General features: G+C 38.3%; 1 protein-coding gene across 1 annotated transcript in view; it reads right to left on the bottom strand.

Moving 5' to 3' along the window:
* The window catches only part of ibtk (inhibitor of Bruton agammaglobulinemia tyrosine kinase), a 149,321-nt gene extending 121,849 nt beyond the window's left edge, over window positions 1-27,472 (bottom strand). The window contains exons 1-5 of the mRNA XM_028797661.2: window positions 27,305-27,472; window positions 16,888-17,686; window positions 16,498-16,594; window positions 16,113-16,237; window positions 3,756-3,866 (exon numbers count right to left, since the gene is read on the bottom strand). Coding sequence (XP_028653494.1) covers window positions 3,756-3,866; window positions 16,113-16,237; window positions 16,498-16,594; window positions 16,888-17,214 — 660 coding nt within the window. The 5' untranslated portion in view covers window positions 17,215-17,686; window positions 27,305-27,472. The remainder of the gene's footprint in view (window positions 1-3,755; window positions 3,867-16,112; window positions 16,238-16,497; window positions 16,595-16,887; window positions 17,687-27,304) is intronic.
* Between the last annotated feature and the right edge of the window lie 227 nt (window positions 27,473-27,699).

Below are 27,699 nucleotides of genomic sequence, written 5' to 3'. Positions count from 1 at the left end.
GGATGAATTACTTTTATTTCTCTGCTTGCCAGCATTATGCAGGCTTCTTAAACATGATCTGGCTTGGTCTTGCATGCATCTTGTGTTATATGGTTCAACACAGAGCCGCTTGCTTGAATGCCTCAGTTCATGTTTGACTATATCAAATATTGAGGTGAACAAGAAATTCCAAAAACATATCATACTGGATGACTTTTTCGATGTCTGTGCTGAGGTAAATGTTTTTACATTTTCACTTTGTTTTAACAGGCCTAAATACTCTTAAAAGCAGTGTCCAGGATCTCACCATACAACCAGATAGATAACTGGGGGTGGCACTCCTCCTCCTCCTCCTCCTCTAGTGACCACTTCAAGGGGCACAGGCTCTCCCATCTGTGGTACTTTAATCTTACATACGCGGTACAGGGCAAAGAACTCTTCAAGCCTTGACTGATTATAGTCCCTACTGTTTTTGCAATTGCCTCTCCATTGCCATTTCCACATTAGGCTTTTAGGTTTACCATTTGACAGAAGTGCAGTGCTGCTCCATTTAGTTTTAGGGGTTTACTCATTTCATTGAGCTGCACTATAAATATGTTCGGCTGTGAAAGTATTGACATGTAGAACTTTTACTTTCCCAAGCTTGAAATGAAATAAAACAATGTTTTTGATGGATGGCCACAAGTTTGAAATATACAGCTCCTTAAAATTCATGTCAATTTCCCTTCTTTATAATTTCTAGCAGTGAAACAGCATTCATGCAGAGCATTGTTTTATTGGTCTCTGATGCTTCCTTATTTTGGTCTGATGAGCTGCTGTCACTAGTGCTGACCTATCGAAACAGGCCACATATTCACATAAGGGCTTTAAATTTTTTTAAAAGTCATTAAGAATGTTAACATGGTCTTTCAATCCACACTTAAACAGATTTATTCATGGTTTTATAGATTAGTATCAGTTTCTCGTGTTCTGTGGCAGTGGGTACACATTCCTAGAGTTTTTAAATCTCTGAGATATTCTCTTATTTTACTGTCCCATTTACTCAGATCAAACTTTTCTACTTCTCAGGCTACTTCTCCTACACACCTTAAATCTCTATCTCGATACGAGTCAAAGGAAAGGCCATCAGAGCAGTCCCTGTGGCCTTTGTCTCACATAAATTAACACAGAAAGATGGTTGTATGATGACTCAGTTAATTATCAGTTTTACCTTCAACAATGTCGGTGATTAAAAGATTTAACAAGATTCTCATTCAGGGATGCCAAAAATAATGCTGGAAAACAGTGTATTTTAACTCAAGTAATTTTGCCTTCAGCAATGTTGGCAATTAAATTTGGTAAGGCTCCCACTTAATTTTCCTTACCTTTCTAAGTAGGAAGGGGTCTCCATCCATTAGACTTATATTAAGGTAACTCAAGTACACTTGTTTTAAGTAACTGAATAACACAATTTATTGATAAACACAAGGATTATACAAATATGATTACGGCATATACATTGACACAGAAGACAGGACACAGGATAGACATGACAGACACACATATAACATAGAAAAGGCTGGTTGTTAACTAGCAGTTTTAGAGTTCTAATTTATCTTGACAAACAGTTTTCAGGTTGATGTCCGATAGTGTGTGGACTTGCTGCTGTTGTTGCTCTGGGATCAAGTGGAGGATTTTTGTTGCATTAACGTGCATTTTCACTCTTTGCCAAGTGGTCATTTGTTCTCCCCTCTTCAATTTCATATGGAAAAGGCATTACTCTTTCTATCAAAAGAGTATAGGTGCTCAAGTTCCTTTATCGATGTAACGGCTGCTTCTCAGTCTTCAGAGACCAGACTTAAATCACTGGCACAGAGCTTGGCTGGTCAGAGACACACACATTGCAAAATCTGCTTTGTCTTTCCAAAGACAGAACAGACCAAAAGCTTTAAGATTTCAGGGAGAGTAAAGTACATATAATTTTTGAAAGTAGGTGTAACCTTGGGTGATTAGATCAAGGTCACTTCTATTTACAGAACCAGTGCCTTTTTATAGGAGTGTTATTTTGTCCATCACATACAGGCAGGTTCAGTTTACAGTCACAGCACTAACATGAATGTCCATTTGAAAGCCTTTTTGTCTGAAGGATCCTCTGCACAGGTGTCAACTAAACTCTTACTTACACCTTTGTTATCATACGAGGTACAGAGCTGACCAAAGTTTGGTACGAGCTGCAGTTTAGCTATTTACTGATGTGGGGCAGATTGAAGGGTGACCTGCAGTTTAATTTTTACATCACTTTTAAATCTGCTGACTTAACAAGACTTGTGTGCCACTAAATCCCAAAAAACACATGGAAGCCACATGTGAACGTACCACAGAAGAAACCTAGGTAGCATTGATCATGGCTGGTAAAATATTGAGAGGATGAATCATCAAACAAAATATTTTATATACATTAACAATGTCACACAATCTTATCACAATGATATAAAAAGATAACAAAAAATGCATAACACGTTGTAGAATGCAATATACAAATACAACGAGAAATATCAGTTAAATTATTTATAGAATATGCAAAAGACTTGTTTGTCTCATTTATAAGCAGAACATCCACCATTTCTTACTTTGGAACTTAATTTATGTTTACTTGCAAAGTGATATGATTTGCAGTTGTTTTCATTTTGTAACCAAAGAAAAGGAAAATATATAATAATGGTTACAAAAAAAAAAAAAAAAAAACACACACACCACATTCCATGTCTCATTCTTGCTGTAAGCAAAACATGATACGCCTTGTCCAGACATTGTACACTGCCATTATTTTACATTTTGCCTGTAAGACACACAGCTCCCTAATCAAATTCAAGGCCACCACACATGGTTCAGACAAAAGTCTGAAGTTCTGCTCTTTGTTTACACAGTCTAAGTAAAGATGGAAGGAAAAAATCCTGAACAATTTTCAGGATTTTATAAATATCACCCAGATATAATATCCGGTCATTCAGATGGCTGCATGAGAGGCTTGTCAGAGCATCCCCAGAGAACATACTCAGAACCTGGTAATGTCTATGAATCGCAGACTTCAAGTCACTGAATGCTAGGGATATGAAAGTACAAAGTATTAAAGATTACTGCTTTAACAGATGTACTGTTGCTATATCCCAAACATTATGGTGTCTGGAAATGGGGGGACTGTGTATAAAAAGTGATGTAATTTCTACACGTGTGACCAAAATGTATTCAAATTCCCTTAAATGAAAGTCTTCAATATGCACTTTATGACTTAATTGTTTGATATGTAATTTTAAACTGTGGAGCAGAGTGATAAATCAAGGAAAAATATGTAATTGTCCTAAACATTATGGAGGGCACTGTATTTACTATGTTTTGAAAAACAAATCAAGATAAACTCTGAATGTACTGTGAAGAAGAGAAAAAAAACAAAAAAAAAAAAACTACACGACATAAACAGATTTACTTACATCTGTGTGATCTCCCCTTTAATCTAACCACGTTACGAGTCTGACTCAAGTGCCTTTTAAACAAGAAAGCAGGAATGTGATAGGAAGTGGAATGGAACCCAAGGTGGGCATGAGGAAAATCGGTTAGGTGCAAAAGGATACAGGCCGTAATTTTGTCAGAACCAGCTGTGAGCAAGCCATGAAGGCACGCTGCAGACTCGGTGTGGGACAATCCATACAGACCCCCGACCCCCCCCCCCAAATGAATTTAGGAAGCACTGTATAGTGTAATACATAACAAAAAGAATATGTTAAAGGAGAAGTACTTACAAGATAAGTCTGTTCGTCTCCATGACCCAATCTGCCACCTTGTCCATGTCCACAAGTGTAAACTGTACCTTTCTGTGAAAGAAACACCGAGTGGAATTTGCACAGTACTACCTAGAAGGATTTAAATAAATAAATTAATAAATAAATAGAAAATAGAACTTAAATATATTTATATGCTTGTAACAACTGCTCATGATAAAATGTTTTTTATTTACCTTTGTACGGAGAGAAATCGTAATCCTTTATGACATTGTTGTGAATTTTGAACTGCATTTTAAATGCCAGTAAAAATAAAGTGAATGCATAAGACCTCCATAAAAGCTTGGACCAAAAAAAGTACTCTGCATTTTGTTATATTGTGTAAAGCTAAATAAAATCTGACTGGCAAGTGTTTGCAGCTCTTTATTGTTCTTGTTTTTATAAGTTGAATTTTTTTTCTCTGTAGCTTCAAAAGATCAGAAAGCATAAATAGCAGCATCATCCATCAATAATCCAACCAGAAGACTCTGTACTTGAAGCAACAAATGTGGTTGATGCTTCATTGTTAGGTACAGCTTGTATATGAGGGGCAGACTCTAATGAGGAACAGAATGAACTTTGTGTAAGGGGCAGGAATATTTGAAAGGCAAAGTTAATGTTCAATCCCCACTATTATTTACTTAAAAAGACCAATTCATCAATAGTCAAGTACTCCCCTATTAAGAAGTATATGCTGTAAAAGTAACACTCCAAACATGTTATACTGAACAGTTTGTTTTTAAGAATATTTTCATTCACCAATACAAAGTTTGCCAATGAAAAAACTCACCACATTATTGTGTGTATACTGCAGAAACATCTGTTTGCAATGGTTGAAACACAACATACCAAGAGACGGCCGAGATTTGTTAAGCAAGTTAGATAGAATATTTTTGACATCATATTAGTATCAGACTGGTACTAAAATATTGTCTTTGGTATTGATATCAGATTTTGGACCTCACTACCAGTACCAAAACAGTTATGAAGCAAATACCAAACAACTACAAAACTTTTCAGTCTTACTCCGGCCTCCCTGTTGCGATATACAATTGCGTGCCTACGTGATGCATCATAACATCATGCTTCACTATGCAACGCTTCCCTCTTGACAGCATAAAGTATGCATTAGAACAATAGGGCAGTGATAGAGAGTCCCCAGTGAAGTCTTATTGCGTCAAAGCAATGGGGGATCCCCGTGACGTCTGTATTGAATCGAAGCTGTAGTTTCACAAAGTCTTCCTTACATCGAAGCACATTTTTACCCAGCTACTGAGTGGCGAAGAGTTTAGAGAGTGGAAAGCGGACATTTACTTCCAGTACCAAATATCTGGAAATGCCGGTGCTGTACCATTTTAAATGTTGTTGATACTTCTCCTGTACCAGTACACTACGCAACCCTACTTCCTATATTGAAATAAAGTACAGAATATTTAACACGATAGTCATTCCAAGTAGGGTCATCAATTCCACAAAAACTCTATAATAAAAATTTCTGTACTGGAATGTTTCCTTGCATGTTATGTCTTGGAAGGTAGCTAAAATAAGTAAGTATGTTCACTTTGCTTACAGTGCCAATTTCCCAGTAGGCCTGTTATGGTTATCAGCTATGCCCCATTTTCAAAAGTGTTATAAAGTTATACAATATCAGTTTTAAACAGACACAGTATGTTCTGTCAGTCACTTCAAGCATTTAGTAACTGAGTGAAATGGAGTAACAGTGTGTGAGAATTCATTACAAATGTGTTTACGTGCTTTGAGAGTGGCTGATTTTGGGTCAGGTTTCAAATTTGGTAGCACTATTTTGACTTTGTAAAGTTAAAAAGTGTGGACCACCAGGGGGCGCACTGCCACCTAAACCCAACACAGATAGACGTGGAACACAAGTTCTGGACACATATTTTTATTTTTTGTCATTTTTCCCTGTGGGAAGTGCAGAGTCAAAGCACAATTCCAAACACTAAACACACTTCTTTCTATTCTCCCTTTCCTCCACTCGCCCTGGCAAGCTTTGTTTAATCCCACCCGACTCTGGCTCCTGGAGTAGTGGATGCTGGCTCCTTTTATAAGGCACCCGGAATTGCTCCAGGTGTTCGTTGGTCTACTTCTAGCAGCACATCCAGGTGTGGCAGAAGAGCTGCAATCAAGGGCTGAACAGCAGCTGCAGCACCCACTGGCAGTGCCCACGGAACCCATCAGGGCTGCACCAAACTCCAGCTTCCATGGAGTCCTGCGGGAGTCCGAGGCACCGCTGCAACCCAGGGGGACTGCCATCTAGCACTCTGGGGGAGGTAATGCTCTGAAAACGCTCCCTTCCGTAGTGCTTCCAGCGTAGAGGCGTCCAGGCAATACGCCACAACAGTCAATGGAATGTCTCTGATGTTTCATCCTAAATTTTTATAAAAATTAAACAAAACTGAAAGAATTGAAAGCTTTTGCAAACTGCAATAAGTACAAAGAAAAAAAGAAAAAAAAAAAAAAATGGGTGAAGCATCACACCAGTTAACATAATTAATGAAATATTTGAGAACTGAGCAGTCTAGAATATGCTGCCTGTGTATAAAAGTTTAATGATTTTAATGTTAAAAAAGCATGTTAATCATTTATTTCACCTATAAGGATGTGCATGTATGTAGTCCACAATCTTTAAATGAAAAATCTTACACTTAATTATTAATTGATAGTCCTACTCTAAATGTAAGTGCACATCTAACAAGGACTAATTCAGCACTAAATTTCAAGCATCTGTTATTTTACATTGTTGGAGAGTTCTGCATGTACTCTCAGTTAAGGACTATATACTACATAATCACTTTTAGCTCTTAATTCTGCTTTGTGTATGTGAATAATTATGAAATAATGCAAATGGATATACAACAGTGAGAAATCCATGCAATGCAAAGAATTCAAAAGTGGATTCTATTTCAAGGGAGAAAGCTCTGCTGCTTTAGCTTTCAAGAGCAAGGTGAATGCTGAAATATTAGAGATGACAGAGGGTGCAGACCTATAAATACCTGGGAGTGCAGCTGGATGATAAATTGGACTGGACTGCCAATATTGATGCTCTGTGTAAGAAAGGACAGAGCCGACTATACTTCCTTAGAAGGCTGGTGTCCAACAACTGCAATAAGATGCTACGTATGTTCTATCAGATGGTTGTGGCGAGCACCCTCTTCTATGCGGTGGTGTGCTGGGGAGGCAGCATAAAGAAGAGGGACGCCTCATGCCTGGACAAAACTGGTGTGGAAGGCAGGCTCTATTGTAGGCATGGAGCTGGACAGTTTGACATCTGTGGCAGAGCAACAGGCGCTCAGCAGACTCCTATCAATTATGGAGAATCCACTGCATCCACTAAACAGTATCATCTCCAGACAGAGGAGCAACTTCAGCGACAGACTGCTGTCACTGTCCTGCTCCACTGACAGACTGGGGAGATCGTTCCTCCCCCAAACTATGCGACTCTTCAATTCCACCTGGGGGGGGGGGGTGTAAACGTTAACATTATTCAAAGTTATTGTCTGTTTTTACCTGCATTTTTATTACTGTTTAATTTAATACTGTTTTTGTATCAGTATGCTGCTGCTGGAGTATGTGAATTTCCCCTTGGGATTAAAGTATCTATGATTTTCCACTATCAATATCAGAGGGTTTCAAAGTCCAGAATACAGTGGAACCTCGGTTCACGACCATAATTCGTTCCAAAACTCTGGTCGTAAACCAATTTGGTCATGAGCCAAAGCAATTTCCCCCACAGGATTGTATGTAAATACAATTAATCCGTTCCAGACCATACAAACTGTATGCAAATATATATATTTAAGTTTTTAAGCACAAATGTAGTTAATTAAACCATAGAATGCACAGCGTAATAGTAAACTAAATGTAAAAACATTGAATAACACTGAGAAAACCTTGAACAACAGAGAAAACTAACACTACAATAGTTTGCGCTATAGCGCTACCAACCGCTGGCTAAAAACTTTTTATTTTTTGTTTTTTTTTTTAATGAGTTTTAAGCACAGGGAAAAAAATGAACATTTGAAAAATCCGTAATTTAATAAACCACCAAGAAAAGTAACATTGCAACAATGCACGCTACGAACCAATCGCTGTAAACAGAAGTGAAAACAAAATCAAGCCCAGTGCAGTCTTTAACTGCCTTCCTACCTTATGCATCCAGCTCTCTCTCTCTCTCTCGCTGCCTGTGTGTGTGTGCGTGCCGTGCGCTCTCTCGCTCTCTCTCTTGCTCGCTGCACAGGGAGAGACTGAACATGTACAAACCGAAAGGGAAACTGGCTTGTTCGTATACCGAGTGTGTGGTCGTGAACCGAGGCAAAAGTTTGGTGAACTTTTTGGTCGTAAACCGATTTGTACGTGTACAGAGACATTTGTGAACCGAGGTTCCACTGTACTCTGTCACAACACCATCAAGACCTACTAAATTAGTTACAGTGACAGTGCTTCCAACCATTTCAAATTTTTATTTAAAATCTTTATTCCAATGGTACCAATACCAAGTAAATTTAAAAAGCTGATACTATAAAATTGAAAAATTTTAGCTTGCTATACTTCATGAAATGTGCTTATGAAAACAGAACATTTATAAAAAGCAATACTGTACATACATGTTTCATTTCCTTAAGGCCAGATTTATACAGCGGACGCTCCTGCTACGCAATCGTTGTAGTGTTTATACTTGCACGCGTATTTTGCGTAAATCTGGAGGAATCCACCAGGTGGCAGTGAGAGATATTATCACAGTGAGAACAGGTTCAGCTTTGCTGTGTTGTGAATTGCCTGGAACACCCATTAACTTCCGATGACACCTTACCACAATATCTCTGAAAAGGATGTTTAATGATTAAATCCATCAGTCCTGGGATTTGACCATTTCAGCTAGCATTGGGCACGAGGCAGAAACAATCCCTGGACAAGGCATCAGCAGCATGAATACAAGCACTCACATACACTAGCGTAATTTTAGTGTAACAAAATCTGCATATCTTTGGAAGGAAACTGGAGCACACTGAGGAAACCTAGCAGGAAAACATGTAAACTCCAGGCAGGGAATATCAGCAACGTGACTCCCTGCAAGACAGCAGCGCTAACGCTCCTCCACCGTGTAACCCCCATGTGTTTAATTATTAACAGTATTCATTATTTAAACGAAATTAACAATTTATCTGTAACATGTAACATACATACTTTAATGCATTTCAAATGTGCAGAGAGTTAGAATATCATAAATTTAATGTGCTCGATGTGGCGATCTATAGCTGGCGATCCGCTGTTGTCAGGACCGGATGGAAGCCCTAGAAAAAAAAAAAAGACGGTACAGAAGACGGTATGCGAGACTTTTAAAATGTATCATGTCATTACGATTGGGAATATGCGACGCTTGAATATAAAAGCACAAACTAATACATCTGTATGTCAGCATTTTGCTTCACCACATCGAACCATTCATCCAATATTGAAGTGCACACACCGATCTCGTAGGATCTGCAAAGCTTTCTGTCCCATGTAGATAGTAAACAGAGACTCTGACGTCACATTCCAACTTTTAGCACACTGCACCCCCCGACTTTTTGCTGGTACTGCAACTCACGCACGCGTCGCGTTAATTTCTGAGGAACTGCTCAGAGGACGCATCAAATGAACACCGAGAACGCGTGGCAGCCATGATGCGGGCGCATACGCGTTCTGAGCATGAAGTATAAACGAGCCCTAAGAGTCTGATCACAGGGATGTATGAAAATATATTGAAATGATTTTAGGAATCCAGCCATAACACTGTCTGCTGCTAGCATTAAGAAGGGCACATAAGAGTCTCAGACTTGTTTAAACTTTTTCTTGTAGCCACCGACATGCACGGATATTACACTAATTTCTTAAAAAAATTAATAGAGATCATCTGTTTACAAATCAATATAACTGAAGTTCAATTGTTTGCTGTCAAAGCAGCATATTACATCTCTTTGTATGCATCTGTGTTGTTCTTCTATGTGTCTGCAAAGACGGTCAAATTTGTCTCAGTCAAGAGCCCGCCTCCCCACTTGCACATGTATAACTTCAGGCTGGGTCAATTTTACAGGGAGGCTTCTTCTAGTTAAAAAAAGAAAATTTCAAATGCTGCCAATCATTCTTCCATATGTAGTTGATGAGATAAAGAAATTTAAATATGAAAGCTGCAAGGTCAGTCATTACTTGTCATCTATTGGGTCACTAATTTGAAAAATCAAAATAACTGACTTTTGTTCCTCCAATCGGCTCTCTTATGTCCCAAGATTCTGCCTTTTCAGACAAGGTACAGCTTGTATTTGTGTCATCTACTTATAGCAAGATGTTGAAAGAAAGCCAGAAGAAGGAACAGTGGATTTTTTTTTTTTTTTGTAAATGTAGGCACACTGTGATGGACAGCTGCTTCTTCACACGTGCATAGCACCATTTTAAGAAAAATAACATGTTAGAAAAGAAAAGAAAAACCCCATGATTGAGCAGAGAAGCTTTGAACAATATAACTGAGCACAGTGAAAGTAATGGATCTGGTGGCCTCTATACATATATTCAGACACCGCAAGGCTGTTTTCTGTTATTTGTTTGGTTTATCTTATACACAGATGACTGCAGGACATATCCTGAAATTTGCTGAGGAATCTATCATTGTGAGTCTTCTACAAGATAATGAGGAGATTCATGGACATGTTGATGAGTTTGTTCAATGGTGTAATTGTGCCTTTTTACAGTTAAATATCTATAAGAGAAAGTATATGGTTGTAGATCTTGGGTGCTCCCCTCCTCTTACTGTCCCGCCATTAATTTAGAGGAAGAGAGTGCACTAGGTAAAGCACTAAAAACATCTATGGACAATCATTGATAATAGGCTAAAATTTGATCTTAACACAGAACAAATCTGTAGGAAATTGCAGACTTGACTTTTCTTTCTTGAGAAACAAAATTGTTTTAAAGTGGACAAAACCACAAAAGTCCATTATTGAATTTATTGTTATATTTTCTTTTATTTATTGGTTTGACCACTTCAGCATCCATATTACTAACCGAGAATGCTAAACCGGATGATGGACGCAGGCACATCCGGCAATGGGCCGTAGCTGCAAAAAGACGTACTGCGCAGGCGCAAAAAGAGTCCGCGAGAGTCGGCTGAGGAGCCGAGAAAGGCGGACAAAAGAGGGCGAGAGAGGCGGACAAGACCACAGAAAAAAGGAGTGAGCACAGGAAAAATGGAGAAATGAGGCGCAAAGAGCACCGAAAAAAGGAAAAGGCACATAAAAAAGTATTCAAACGCAAGCAAAGCACGAAACACATTGCACACGAAACTAGACCCAAAAAAAAAAAAAAAAAAAAAAAAAAAAAAAGAGGCTCGCGCACAACAGCAAGGCACCCCACCCCCTACAGGCACCGGACGGGACACACACCAAGAGGGGGATGCAACAAGCCCATGGAACACAAAAAAAAGAACACAAAACCACCCCACAGACCCTACAAGCAACGGACGGGACACACACAAACAGGGGGATTCAAACAAGACCCAGGAACACAAAAAGAAAGAAGACGCTCGCGCAACAACAATCCTCACCCCCCCCCCCCCCCACACACACACACATCCATAAGAAGTGACACCCAAAGCCACATATTCTAAAGTGAACGTCAACACCTTCACACTAGACAGCATAGGTGGATCTCCTTACAATAAAGCACTATTAAACGTTCAACTGCAGAAAAGGAAACATATTAACAGTGACTGCGATCCTCCTTATTACTTATCCATATTTCGCATGCTGAGAAAGAAACAAGTCATGAATACACGGTCACGGGTACAAAACGAAAAGGAAATGATAACAGGAACAAACACACGAACACGAAAGAAACAACAAAATAGACGGCTATGCAGCATAGGTGGATCTCATTAGAATAAGGCACTATTAACCATTCAACCGCAGAAAAGGCTCCATATTAACAGTGAGTGCAATACTCCTTATTACTTATCCATATTTCTAAAAGAAAAAATGTCTCGACTCCAAAAACGCAAAGCTCAACTAAAGCTTCTAACTAACGATGTACCTAAAAGTAAAAACTTTATGAACTGCATTAGATCCTACAATAGTTCATTTGCTTTTGCATATACCGGAGTAAATATCAGGCCACCAAAAGGCAATGGACCATACTGCTTTCGCATATGTGCACAAATACTGCATCGCATTGGAACAGTGCACCCTGAAACAAATCAACAACGCAAATATGCACAAATCTACATCCTAGATCCACATTACGCAATCTATCAATCAAAGTGCTGCATCGCAACAGGCACGGATTCAAAACGAAACACCTCCCGTCTCAGACATACGTTAATGGCAGCGAAGGCTACAACGGGCTTCTCACACAGCACAGGCAAATCGATTACAGCTCCAAAACAACACGTCCCAAATACTACACATGCAACAACGCGCCTCTCAAACGGCACAAGGAAAACATACACCAGGAAAATTCATTCGGATTAATGAATGTCATTTGCAATCATTGTCATTCAGTTCACTTCCCTGAAGAAACAACTGGCAATACAAGTTATACATTTACACGTTGTTGTCAAAAGGGTCAAATTAGACTGCCTTCTTTACATTCATATACTGAATATCTACAGAAGCTTATAACTGACGATGTACCTGAAAGTTAAATCTTTATCAACTGCATTACATCCTACAAATCGGTATCCGCTATGAACATTAACGGTGGCACTGCACGTGACATCCGTCTTGAAAAAATGTTGTTTATTGATGAATGTTCAATGACATGAAGTCACTTACTCAACACCATTCATAAACTTCTACAAACGTTTATGAATAATAATATTCGATTTGGAGGAAAGGTACTTTTATGAGGAGGAGATTTTAGACAGTGATTAGCTATTCTTCCAGATGCCATGCACTCAGCTATTGTTCAGTGCACCTTAAAATACGCAGACAATTGGCATTACTTTCAAAAGATACAGTTAGTAAAAAAGATACGATGTCCAGAACCAGATCATAACAATTGCTTATTACAACTGAGAGATGGTACACTCACCAATACAGATGGACTTCAGCCACATATTATTACAATTCCTCAAGCCTTTATCTGCGACGACAACGCACTATATTATGTCCAAAAAATATTAATTTGGAAAACATAAATACCCAAGTCATTCCATTACTTCCTGGAGAGACACAACTCTTTCTAAGCTCTGACAAACTTGACTCTGATCACAACAATAACCATCTTAAATGACCTTACAAGTTCTGAGCTGGAATTACCTTTTACACTTAAACGGCGTGTACAAAGACATTTTCAAATAAACCTTTACACTGTGCCACACACTTTATTGTTTGATTTCTATTTGCATCATCTACACCGTCACACTATTCTATATCTCATTCATACATCACGCTCTTTGTCATTCCCAACACCAGGGGTTGGCGAGCGAAGCGAGCAGGGGGCGGAGCCCCCTAGTTAAGAATATAAACCGTCTTAACAAAATTGTAGAAATTAGCAGTAAAATTATTGGTTTACAGCAAACCTCTGTCATTGGACTATATTACAGATAGGTTAGAAAGAAGGCCAAGTCAATTCAGTATGACAATGGACATCCTCTTTTTCCTAATTTTTATCTCTTGCCATCAAGCTGCAGATTTAGGTTCCAGAGGGTAAAGAGCAACATATTTAAAAACTCTTGGATTCCTACAGCTATAAACTATTTTGAATTCTGATTCTGTTAGGGGTCCTCCCACAGTCCAAAGACATGCAGGTTAGGTGGATTGGCAATTCTAAATTGGCCCTAGTGCGTGCTTGGTGTGTTTGTGTGTGTCCTGCGGTGGGTTGGCACCCTGCCCAGGATTGGTTCCTGCCTTGTGCCCTGTGTTGGCTGGGATTGGCTACAGCAGACCCCCGTGACCCTGTGTTCGGATTCAGCGGGTTGGAAAATGGATGGATGGATGGATTCTGTTAGGGGTGTTGCTAAATTCTGAATTATTAATTTGTGTAATGTTAAAGGTACAGTACATACTCTTTTTTTTTTTTTGTACTAATATTGAGTATGTACACTTATGCATTAAAAAAATAAATAAAAGAATAAAAAATAAATCTTTTTTGAATACAATAATGTCAGTTCCTAATAGATCAAAGTTTGGAACAGTTTTATAATATGGTATACATGCATATACTTCGGACTTACCAGGAAAAGGGCAAAACAAATGGCATAATCTCACACGATTTCAAAAATCAGTGGTATTATAAAAAGAATGTTTATGTAATTTTGTGTGGGGAAAAGCAAAGTTTGAAACAATTTTCATACTTAAATTCAATAAGTTTTCAATAAGTAAAACTTGTTTGAATGGAAAACCAGAAGCTTTTGCTTATGGCCATAGTTTGATTAATGTTCTCAGACATCACAAACCCACCTTTCCTTCATCAACACAATCCAGTCTGATAAACCATTTCAGGGTAAAGTCTATCTCATATTTAAGACACATTTTGCAACATAATTTTCATTCTAAGAAAAATGTACTGTATGTCAACTTTATTTTCAGAAGATTAATTATGCAATGAAGTATATTTTTGAATCTCTGTATTAACATTTTACACAGATTTCAGCGCTTATTAATAAATATGGCATACTACTATGACCATATGTATGTAGCATTTAATGCAAAAAAGAAAATCAGTCAATTTAGCATGTGAACATGTTAAGATAAATTTAGTAGCCTGTAACCACTGTATATCACTCTTTGTAAAACCCAACCTGAAACCCTCCCGCATGCCTATAAAATCTCCATTCATTACTACATGGGGGGGGGGGAGCACTTCCATCCATCCATTATCCAACCCGCTATATCCTAATTACAGGGTTACGGGAGTCTGCTGGAGCCAATCCCAGCCAACACAGGGCGCAAGGTAGGAAACAAACCCTGGGCAGGGCACCAGCTCACCATAGGGGGGCGCACGCACGCGCACGCGCGCACACACACACACACACACACACACACACACACACACACACACACACACACACACACACACACACACACACACACACCCCATGCACACACTAGGGACAATTTAGGATCGCTAATGCACCTAACCTGCATATCTTTGGACTGTGGGAGGAAACCGGAGCACCCGGAGGAAACCCACGAAGACACGGGGAGAACATGCAAACTCCATGCAGGGAGGATCCGGGAAGCGAACCCAGGTCTCCTTACTGCAAGGCAGCAGCGCTACCTCTGCGCCACCGGGGAAGCACTTCATTCATTAAAAACAAAATTCAGACAGGACCTGAAAACAACCAGCGGGTCAAAAATGCAAGCAGCAAAAGATTAAAAACAAAAAAAAAATTACTATAGCACATCTCAGCTTTCAGCTACTGTATCATAACAGTAATAAAAACAATCTGTGGAAAAGGCATTTAAGAACAATCCATTTTAAAATGATGGTTACTGACTCCTAAACAAAAAATTCTCTCACTTAGCTGCACTTCAAATTTAAAATATATGAAGGTGCACACCCTACACTGTTAGGCAAGCACTCCCAATATGCATGAACTGTCGTTTCTACAATAAATCACATACAGATAACAATTGATTTGAGCTACATTTGACTCTCTAGTCCAAAACATTATGAAATGAATTGCTTTTTGGATTAATTCAGTTATCTGGTTATACATAAGGTTACCGATTTAAAATAAGGTTTTTCTATAACAAAAAGCATTAATAGCTTCTTAAGATGCTATACAAATATGGCAAAGATGTTGAAATATATCAAACAAACGTGTGTAGTTTTTCTGTCTGTGTGTGACTTTTATATTGTCCTTGTATTTTATGTTGTTTTGATATTTCATTTTATTCAGTGTTTTAATTGTCCAGCACTTTGTGACTTATCTGTAATGGGCTCTTAATAAATTCATTTTTACTTACTTACAAAGATGCTTTTTGGTCAATACCTATAAACAGTGAATGCATAAAATATCACGCAACAAGGTACTTTTTCTATATTGACTTTTTTAAATTGCTTAATTACACAATGTTTATATATCCTGCTTATGAAAGGAGGCAATAAATATGTAAAAAGGCTGCTGCAGTTTGTCCAACATTCTAGCATTGAAGAAAAGAGAAAAGCAAAAGAAGACAGTAGCAGTGGTCGATATGTATGAATGCACTTTCAATGCAACAAAAGCTACTCAGCAAGCTTTAGTGAACACAACTACAATTGCAATGAAATCTGTTAACATACTTCTTAGTTATCACTTATATTCTTAAGGCCAAACAAAAGACCAACCAAGAATGAATTTACCTGTTTTATATAAACCCCAGTTCGAGGAAATATATCTACAAGTTCCGGATGATACTTGCTTTGTTGATTTCCATGACCAAGGGTAAAATTGGTGTTATTGCCCCATGTATAAACTTCAGTGGGATCTGCAAAGTGTATAACACAGTACAACAAAATTAACATAATATGCTAACTAAATATTGTAATTATGCTGATTAAGGTGAGATCCACTGGGAAAAATGAAGTTATATTTTGAACCATTTTACTTACAAAAGATAAAATAACCTATTACAATATAGACATTTGTTCAGCTAAAGAAAGAGCTACCCCTTATTGCTGAGTAAGGTTACAGAATTAGTAACAAAGCTGCTGTTTTTTATGTTCAATGAAACAGATAAATAATTACCAGTATGTTTGAAAGTTAAATGATAAGGTCTGTCCTTCATTGTTAGATCAAGAACTGTAAGGCCTTCCTTATCTTGCTCATTAATACTACCACCATGCTGGAAAAAGAAGAAAGAAAAAAAAAAAAAAGATAGTAAACTACTTTTTTATTTAGACAAAGAAAACATTCTTTAACATTAAATAAAAACTGTGCTTAGATGTGTTCTGTGTTATTTTTTTTACTGCAAAGCTGAACTAAATCAGCATGGCTGCTAAAGCTCAAAGCAAAGTCACACATTTTGAAATACAGCACAACCATATTTTTACCAAACTCTTTAATGACTAGAATTAATATTATTTATTTAAACGTATCACAGCACTACAATAAGAATCATACAATTAAATTATGTACCTTTACAAGTGAAATGAGACAGTCTATGTTGCCATAAAAAACACTTCGGTGCAGGGCTGTCCATCCAGATTCTCTCTCTTTGGCACCAATGTCTGCCCCCTTGACATCCAAAAGCCAGTCAAGAACTCCTTTCTTGCCAACTGAGGCAGCAAGATGAAGTGCTGTCCTTCCAAATTCATCTTTGACAGTACTTGAGTTGTGGCAATACACAGAAAGAAATGCTTTCACCCGAGACTCTGTTGTCCCCCTTGTCAACACAGAGACAATATCCAAACCATGTTGGACTGAATGGCACTTGGAAGTGCAATCACACAATAGTAAACTCATTCTAATAGGTTTAAGAAATTTTAATTTGCAGAAGAGTCTGGCAAATACTGCACTACTTAAAAACTTCACATCTTTTCTTGGGCAAAGAAAAAATGCCAAATAAAAGAAATCTCTACATTGGCAAGTCGGTCAGAATTGTGCTTAGCACAAACGGACTTATTAAAAAAGTCACAGACTTCATAACATTTTTGCAGCATGTATTAATTTAAGAAAAGATGCCAAAATAATTTCTAGTAATAGTGTTTGGCATTAGTTTCATTATTAACTAAGTTATACAAATGTGTATATCATACATACACATAATATTTTGCATTCAGAACAAAAAAAGAAAATATCCACAGATTTTTCTTGCCTTCTTTGAAAAGCCTCCCCAATATAAGCAACACAACCCTTCAAAAGGAAGCCAGTCACCAAGGGGGAGCCCCCCCCCTTTCCGCAAACTATTTTATGAATCCATAATTGTTGAAGATACCTGGAGAGGAAAAAAAAGTATATACATAAAACTAAGCAAGGATTATATCTTCATATTACGAGTAAGATTAGAGTTATCTGCCAATTGAGGCAAGATTATTTTCTTGCCACAATGACAAAAACAAAACTTCTACAAACATTACAGTATTTGTACTTTTAGCATCTATTGAAGAGCAGCATATTTTATAGTCACTTTAGTGACTGTGAATTTTTTGTCGCTAGTATCAAGTGTGTACTATCAAAAGTCTCCCAGATTCCTATAGTTAAAGCACAAATATAACTTGGTCAAATATCACAACACTGTGATTATAAATAATTGTAAAAATTTAATAACAGCTTCCTTGTGAACCCCATCTTATTGGAGAGCATTAGTAAGGAGGCAGCATCATAGTATTAATGATGATAATCCAAGTAAATGTGGTGCATCTTTGATTTTGTTGATCAATCTGTGGAAAGTACCTTGAGTAGCATGTAAATGTATGATAAGGTGCTATATAAATAAAGTTATTAAGTTACAGAAACTATATAGTAAATCTGGATTTTTGTCAGTGCATTCAAACTGGTCAAAAAGGATTGGTTCCTATTTTGTAAAACATTAAGACACCATTCATAAAACCATACCATTTACTAAACCCTCTTAATCATGAGCAAGGTCACAGGGGGCTGGAGTCTATCCCAGCTAGCAAAGGCTACAAGGCAGAACGAATTCCCTGGAAAGGGCACCAGTCCACCATAGGATGAACACACTCATGACACACAGTCACACCACACGCACGGGCTACGGCCAATTCAGTGTTATCAATTCACCTAACTTGCATGTCTTTGGACTATAGAAACAAAAGCACCCAGAAGAAACCCATGAAGACACATGGGGAGTATGCCTCCTGCAGGGAGGACCCAGGATGTGAATCCCAGTCTCTATATTACAAGGCAAGCAACACTGCAGCACTATGCTACCAAAACAATAGGTATATTCTTATAAAGGATAAGCAGGGTTAATTCTTTTCAAAAAAAGCTAAATCATGGAAGCAGATATGCAATATAGATTCTTTACCACTTCCTGTTTTTTTTAATAAACACAACACTACTTCTTTTAAAGAGTGAGTATAGTTTGTGGTTACAAAACTGTTTCAGAACAGAAAAATACACGTTTTTATGAACTAAAGTATTTCGTAGTCAAATAGTACTAGGGTGTTGTATGGTGTTAGCCATTATGAATGTAGTGAGAAGTCATTTTGCTTGACTTCTCACCACATTCATAGTCAAATGTAACATTTAAACTGACAACACAAGTTTATTCGAGCCTGTGGACTTCTTTTGGTTCACCATACATGTACTCATCCACTAGCTGAAACAGATTGCACTTTCGACAAGTTTATGCTCATTGCACCACATCCAACCTAACAAAACACTTTTGAAGACAATTGTATGTTGTATACATCATAACCATATTACAGTATGATTCATGTGAAATTCTCAAAGGACTCTTCTTGATGAAACAATCTTTTTCTGTCTTAGATTGATATTTGCCGTCAATGTCTCCAGAGTTGCTTTGTTATCTCAAATTAAGGCATGTACATCAGTGAAGGATTGTGCAATTTTGAAAACAATCACTCTAAGCTGATAAGGTCTTTCCCCCAGATACCCTTAAAAACATTACCGCAATTATGTTACCGCAATATACAATTTGCGCAGTCTCCTTCACTGAGGCTTCCGTCAACGGTGACCCAACAATTAGTTTTCTGCTTTAAAACATTTCTGCCAACATAATATGCAACTAGGTCCACCCAGCAGTTTTAAACACACCCTTATGAATTACAAGATGTCAGGTAGTTAATTACCTCAATTATCACATCAATACAGGTAAATCTGCTTTCACTATGATTTGGATCCTGCTTTTATTTAGATTCTTTATTTTGTCAATTACCTGTATAACATATTAACATGTTTAAGACTTGTATAACGCCTTAAACAAATACTTGAGGCTAATGTCATAAAACAACGTCAAGAAGAGGTGATATGATGTCAAGCCTGCTGACTGATGTTGCATATCTTTCTGCTGAAGTATGTTATTTTATATGACTATATGTTGTGGGGATGTCAAATTGCATGTCTGCGTGTTGAATTTCCAGCATAGTTTACGGTTCCAAAGTACTGTTAGCATGCTCGTTTTTCTTCCAGCCAGTAAAGTAATTTACAAGTATGGTAAGTTCACAATCTCTGCTCTTTTTTCTTCAGCTCCCCCCACCCTAACATTGTATAATGATGACATCAGACAGACAAGCCTTTCTTCTGTTTGCAAGATCCACAACACCCACATTCCTTACTCCTCATGCTACATATGTATAGTATGTCTGGGTTAGCACTCATTGGTTGTCAGCTCTCGTGTACACAGCCCACCCCTATGAGTAATGACAAAAATCAAACCAGTTTTGACTTTGTCAGAGTGAGTTTCAGACTGGTTGGAGTGAATTGTGGAGTATGCCACACTTCACAACTGCCCAATTCATGAAGACTACGTAAATGAAGCCTGTGAAAATTGCTGAAAAAGTTGTGTAATGTGACATGGCTTTTATTTGTAGGTCTCACACATAAAAGTTTCAATAGCAAAGTACAAACACCAGAAGAGACATAGAGAGATAGGAACACACAGTTATGTGCTTCAAGTTGTCAGTGAGAGCAGCTGCACAAAGGCATATGACCTGTGGATAAAAACTGTTCTAGCATCTGGTGGTGCAAACGATAATGGTCCTGTACTGCTTGCCAGTACGGAGAAGAGAGAAAAGTGACTCTGCTCAATGAAGACTTTATTAATAATACTGTTTGCCTCTCTAAGCCAGCTTGTGTGTTATGCATGTCCTGTTCAGAAGCTACTTAACGTACCTGTACAATCATTCATCCTAGGACAGTTTAAAGTTGCTGATTAATTTAACATAAACGTCTTTACAATGTATAAGAAAAACCGAGGAAAAACTCCAAATGGATGGGTGTGAACATGCAAACTCTGCATAGGTGCACCAAGGCTGGGATTCAAACTCTGGCCTAAACATTGAATCAATATACTATTCCAAAACAAAGATATCTGAAAATCATTAATGGTTACACAGTTACAGACTCGAGTTTAAAAGACAAACAAAGAAGAATTAACTTTGTTCTTTATTTTCCTAAAGTTACAGTAAATCTGTGAGTTAGTATACATTACATTTTACTTAAAGTAAACTCATAGCTAAAGCACCACTTCTGCTTATCACCTTTCTGAGCATGCTGCACAAAGCTGTGGCAGACTTGCTATCAGATAACTTAGAGGGAACATAATTCCATTCTACCTGTCTAACACAGCAGAGTATGTGAACTCACCATTCTTAAATGTACTATGAAAAAATATAATTAAAGAGTGGATATGAGCACTCGGACAACAAAAAGCAGTTCAGGTATCAATCCTTCTGTACTCCATAACTCTCGGACACAATCCAAGGGTGTATATTAAACAGTCAGAAGAAATTCAAAAGAAGCCCGTCACAACTAATGGGTGTGTCAAAATGAGCTTGTCAAAACAACTCTTTCTTGAAGGCAATTCTATTTTTATTTTATTAGCATATTTAAGTCACACTTCACTACAAGAAATATGCTACCATTCAAGTGCATCACTCAGTCCGAAACTGACTGACTTGACAAAATAAAAATGTTTTTTCCTGAAGGGAGTAACAACTCGTTTTTTTGCCTTTGCATTAACTAAGTCACTTAGTTCTTTGTAAATATGTTTCTAGGTACCTCCTTGGATTCTACAGTGCATTTTCACAGTTGTTTTCCCTATCTCCAACTGTAAAGTTTATGTGCAAATATCTTGGTCTTATAAATACACAATATGTATACTGTACAATCTGGTCATTATAGAATCATGACAGTATAAGCATTTGATCATTAGCTAATAAGGGTCTTAAAACCCAGGCCAAAAGAAGACATACTGTATATACATTGCCCTGTAGTACACAGCAGAGCACAGTGACAAGGAGCATTATCTGTGAGAGAGTATAATGAGACAACAAGCACCATCTTCTAAGTATTATTTACTAGGGGGCTCCGCCCCCTGCTCGCTTCGCTCGCCAACCCCTGGTGTTAGGAAATGACAAAGAGCGTGATGTATGAATGAGATATAGCATAGTGTGAAGGTGTAGATGATGCATATAGAAAGCAAACAATAAAGTGTGTGGCACAGTGTAAAGGTATATTGGAAAATTTCTTTGTACACAACATTAGTAGTAAAGATGGTGTCTTGTTCTTGAATGAGTTTTCCTTGGAATGGAGCACTTATAACCTTAACTTTAACGTCAGATGAAGGTCGAACTTGTGAGAAGGCCACATAAAGTTGCCCATGTCCAAAAACGGGTTTAGAGAGGTGGATGCCAACCATGTCCATGGTGGGTAAATAGTGTTTAAATATTCTAAGGGGAAATGAAGATGGTCATTGTCGTCATCAGAGTCAACTTTGTCAGAGTTTAGAAAGAGTTGTGTCTGTTCAGGAAGTAATGCAATGACTTGGTTATTTATGTGATCCACATTAATATTTTTTGGACATAATACAGTGTGTTGTATTAAAAGGGGTATTTGGTCTAATGAGATTGCTGTTCCAAATATCTCTGTAACTAAGACGTCTCAGATAAAGGCTTGAGGAATTGTAATAATATCTGGGTGAAGTCCATCTGTATTGGTGAGTGTACCATCTCCCAGTTGTAATAAACAATTGTTATAATCTGGATCTGGACATCGCATGTTTAGTACTAACTGTATCTTTTGAAAGCGATGCCAATTGTCTGCGTATTTTAAGATGGATTGAACAATAGCTGAGCGCATGGCATGTGGAACAATAGCTAAGCACTGTCTAAAATCTCCTCCTAATAAAAGTACCTTTCCTCCAAAGGGAATATTATTATTCATCAACGTTTGTAGAAGTTTATCAATGGTGTTGAGTAAGTGACTGGATGCCATTGTACAAACATTCATCAATAATTAACAGTTTTGCAAGACGGATGCCACATGCATGGCTACTGTTCATGTTCATAGTGGATAGCGATTTGTAGGATCTAATGCAGATCATAAAGTTTTTACTTTCAGGTACATCGTTAGTTAGAAGCTTCTGTAGATATTCAGGATATGAATGTAAAGGAGGCAGTCTAATTTGACCCTTTTGACAACAACGTGTAAATTCATTACTTGTATTGCCAGTTGTTTCTTCAGGGAAGTTAAGTGAATGACAATGATTGGAAATGACATTCATTAATCCCAATGAATTTTCCTGAATAGTGGACTCATTATTGAACGTGTTGTCAGCTAACTGGCGCAAGCGTTTAGCAGGTGTCTGTCGTTGATGTCCGTGACGTATATCTTTTGCTTGTGCCGTTTGAGAGGCGCGGCGTTGTATGTCCAGTATTTGGGACGTGTTGTTTTGGAGCTGTAATCGATTTGCCTGTGCTGTGTGAGAAGCCCGTTGTAGTTTACGGCGTGCAGTGTTTGAATTGAGCCTTGCCCGTTTTTGTATGTCGGTCAGTTGAGCTTTCTGTTTTTGGAGCCTTGTCTGCTTGTTTACCGGCAATTCAGATGCGTGTTGTAGACGTCTGTGTTTATTTATTTTGTCCCTTCGCTGCCGTTTCTGTATGTCTGAGACGGGAGGTGTTTCGTTTTGAACCTGTGCCTGTTTCGATGCAGCACTTTGAGACGCTTGGTGCATGCGTCTACGTTGATTGTGTCTGTCCATCTGGTTTCGTTTCTGTAACTGTGTTAGTTGAGCTTTGCGTATTTGGAGCCGAGACATTTTTTCTTACGGAGTTTCAGAAGCGCGTTGTAGGCGCCGACGTGTATTGTTTTTTATCATGCGGGTTCGTGTGTTTGGTCCCGTTACCCGAGCCGTATCGTTTTGTACCCGTAATCGTGAATTCATGACTTGTTTGTTCTTCAGCGTTAGAAATATGGATATGTAATATGGAGGATCGCACTCACTGATAATATGGAGCCTTTTCTGCGGTTGAACGGTTAATAGTGCCTCATTGTAATGAGATCCACCTATGCTGCATAGTGTGAATGAGTTGAGATGACGTATGTTTAATACGGACGGTTCGTTCAGAAATGGGGCTTTGTGTGTCATTTCTTATTTATGTTAGTGTGGTCGTGGGTCTGAATCGTCCTTTTTGTGTACGTTTCGTGTGCTATGTCTGTAGTCTGTCCCGTTTCGTGTCCAATGGGCTTTGTGTGGCGCTCGCGTCTTCTTTTTTTTTTGTGTGCTAGGGGCTTGTTACTTGAGTTTTTATTTCTGTTAGTGGAGGGGGTGTTTGTGTGTCGTGGGTCTGAATCGTCTTTTTTTGTGTGCGAACCGTTTCGTGTGCTATGTGGCGCTTGCGTGTGAATCCTTTGTTTTTGGTGTTCTAGGGGCGCGTCGCCTCATTTCTTATTTCAATTACTGGAGGGGGGCTTTGTGTGTCGTGGGTCTCAATCCTCTTCTTTGTGTGTGTCCCGTTTCGTGTGCAATGGGCTTCGTGCGGCGCTGTTTGCGGCGCCGGCGTCTGACTCCTTTTTTCTGTGTGCTATGGGCGCGGCGCCTCATTTTTTATTTTACGTTGCCTTCCATCCGGTTTCCGTTGCTTGGAGGGGGGGGATTTGTGGGGCGCCTGCGCAGCACGTCTTTTGCGTCCACGGCCCATGGCCGGATGTCCCTGCGTCCATCCGGTTTACCATTCTCGCTTAGTAATATGGATAAGTCTTCAAAAATTCAGAAACACATAGGCCAACTGTATTAAGATATTCTACAGATTGAATACAAATAACTGAACTTTTATTCTTTGGGTAAAGTGCATGAACGTTAATATTGTCTTTGTAAGTGAAGTGACCACATTTGTGACTATTAATTATTGACAAATTTTCCAGACGTTACAAAGTTAAGAAATGTACCACTGTTCATATGCTTATCTTATGAAACTAGTACAGTGATCCCTCGCTATATCGCGCTTCGCCTTTCGCGGCTTCACTCTATCGCGGATTTTATATGTAAGCATATTTAAATATATATCGCGGATTTTTTGCTGGTTTGCGGATTTCTGAGGACAATGGGTCTTTTAATTTCTGGTACATGCTTCCTCAGTTGGTTTGCCCAGTTGATTTCATACAAGGGACGCTATTGGCAGATGGCTGAGAAGCTACCCAACTTACTTTTCTTTCTCTCTCTCTTGCGCTGACTATCTGTGATCCTGACGTAAGGGGTGTGAGCAGGGGGGCTGTTCGCACACCTAGAAGATACTGACGCTTGTCTAAAAACGCTGAAAGATTATCTTCACGTTGCTACCTTCTGTGTGCAGCTTTTAAGTATGCTGCATGGTGCTTCGCATACTTAAAAGCTCAAAGGGCACGTATTGATTTTTGACTTTGTTTTTCTCTCTCTCTCTGCTCCTGACGGAGGGGGTGTGAGCTGCCGCCTTCAACAGCTTTGTACCGGCGGTGCTTCGCATACTTAAGCCAAACAGCCCTATTGGTTTGTTTGCTTTCCTCTCTGTTTCCTTTGAAGAGGAAGATATGTTTGCATTCTTTTAATTGTGAGACAGAACTGTCATCTCTGTCTTGTCATGGAGCACAGTTTAAACTTTTGAAAAAGAGACAAATGTTTGTTTGCAGTGTTTGAATAACGTTCCTGTCTCTCTACAACCTCCTGTGTTTCTGCGCAAATCTGTGACCCAAACATGACAATATAAAAATAACCATATAAACATATGGTTTCTACTTCGCGGATTTTCTTATTTCGCGGGTGGCTCTGGAACGCAACCCACGCGATGGAGGAGGGATTACTGTATTGCTTTTCTTAAGACTATTTATTTCACTCATTTTATTTACCTTAAAGCTTAGTGCAGTTGTCTGTGTGGTGCATACTTAGTCAACACTCCCATCTCAAGCTTTGTCCCCCGATTACGTCAGTCTAGTTATTATGCAACATTAGCCTATACTATCTACCTTTCCAACAATGCTCCTTTCCTAAATTGTACAAATCTGCCAAGTCTGACATGCAGTTGCTTTTATTTTGAGGACAGTTTAAAGTACAACCCTATGGTGTGCCATCACAAAAAAAAAAAGACTTTATGGTTATCAATTTTGACAACAATCATTACCCACCCTACATCCTCCTCTTTTCAGGCAATTTTCCTTTACGTTTAAACATTGAAATTATTTTTACAAACACATTAAAAAAGGTAAACCTTCATCCACACATCCACTTTCAAAACCCTCTTTTTCATGAGCAGGGTCGGAGGAAAGCTGAAACCTATCTCAGCAAGCACTGGGCACAAGGCAGCAGCAATCCCTGAACAGGGCACCACTCCATCACAGGGTGAACACGAGCACACGCAAACCGTTCAATCTAGAATTGCCAATCCACCTAACCTGCATGCCTTTGGGCTGTGGGAAGAAACCAGAGCACCCATAGGAAACCCATGCCGAAACCAGTAACCACCAAACAATGCTGCACATTTAGAAAGCACATCACCTGCCTGGAAGTGTACCTTCCTTGGCTGTTCCGCAACAGAAGTGCATTAACTCGAAAGAAAGAAAGAAAGAAAGACTATATGACCTGATAGATAGATAGATAGATAGATAGATAGATAGATAGATAGATAGATAGATAGATAGATAGATAGATAGATACTTTATTAATCCCAAGGGGAAATTCACAAATAATAGGAGCACTCCATTATCATACACCTATTACTTAGCAAAATTATCACTGTCAGCATTAGTTGCAGCAAAGTAATCATATCCTGCAATATAAATTTTGATTGACTGATTTAACTGAGGACTGTAAGATGGCATTCGTGACTCAGGGTACTGTGACTGTTACATCAGCAATGGACAGGTATGCCATCCATGACTTGTCCAGCCTTGCTCAAATGTTGCCAAAAACGCTCTAGTTCTTTAGTGTGTAAAAGGTATGTATAATTACAGTGATGTGTCCGATCATACTGTAATGGATAAACACGATTAATAAACGTATCAAATTTTTAAAATCTGAACAAATGAAAGGAGTTTTCCAATGTACTACATGGGACAATAATAAACAACTGCCAGCACTGTACTTGTAAATTTGATCCTTCGTTACTTGGCTCACTTTTTTCCTTTAGACAACTGTCCGTGAGGAATCTTTAAACAAATTATGACAGATTTTTCCCAATCCTGTGATTTGTAACCGCACTTTATTTGACATTTAACACGAAGATTGAAATTCCCTTAAATTTATTAAATTTGCCTTATATGCTACCTAGTTGTCAAGAAACAAATTACTGTACCTCCAAACAAACCATTTAAAATTAATATAAACGCATGCAACGTTACAAAATGAATGAGACCAGTATTCTGAGTTAACAATTAATTCTATACTGCCGACAAACGTAATAACAAGCGGATCGCACTAAATTCAGACAAAACGCATTTTTTTATTAAGCCTGTAAAATATTGCTTGTACTGACTTATAACTTGTGCGCTTTCTCTGCGTGACCCTCGATTTCTGTCAGATCAACCTGACATAAGTGACACATCACCAAATTTCAAAGCAAAAGACAAACTGGCATATATATGAAAGCTTGCCACTTACCTGACGTTAGCTGAAAATACGAAAATGACATTGAAAAAAAGAGAAAATCGTTTTAGACAATCCCATTATCAGTGAAAAATAATAACAAAATGCCAAATTTTTGCGTTTGCTGTGCTTCAAGTGAGCCCGAAACACTACTTGGAGAAAAAGTACACCAAGCCAGTAGACCTTGCAACAAGCGCCTCTCTGATTGGTGGAAAATTTATCGCATTCTAATCATTGATTGGTTAGGCGTCAAGGTCCCAGTAATGTATCTCTAAAGTCATGTATACGCTTATTGTGAACGTTTTAACTTATTTAATTTTAAAGCTGACATAGAGTGTGCAAATGTTCCGCTTCAAAGGTTTTCTGCACCAGAAATGCCTACAAATTGCGTCATTATAAGAAATATTATT

Source organism: Erpetoichthys calabaricus, chromosome 3 (assembly GCF_900747795.2).
Source record: "Erpetoichthys calabaricus chromosome 3, fErpCal1.3, whole genome shotgun sequence".
Lineage (NCBI taxonomy): Eukaryota > Metazoa > Chordata > Cladistia > Polypteriformes > Polypteridae > Erpetoichthys > Erpetoichthys calabaricus.
Note: the sequence above shows the minus strand (reverse complement) of the source record. Positions and strands in the feature narration are given on the sequence as shown.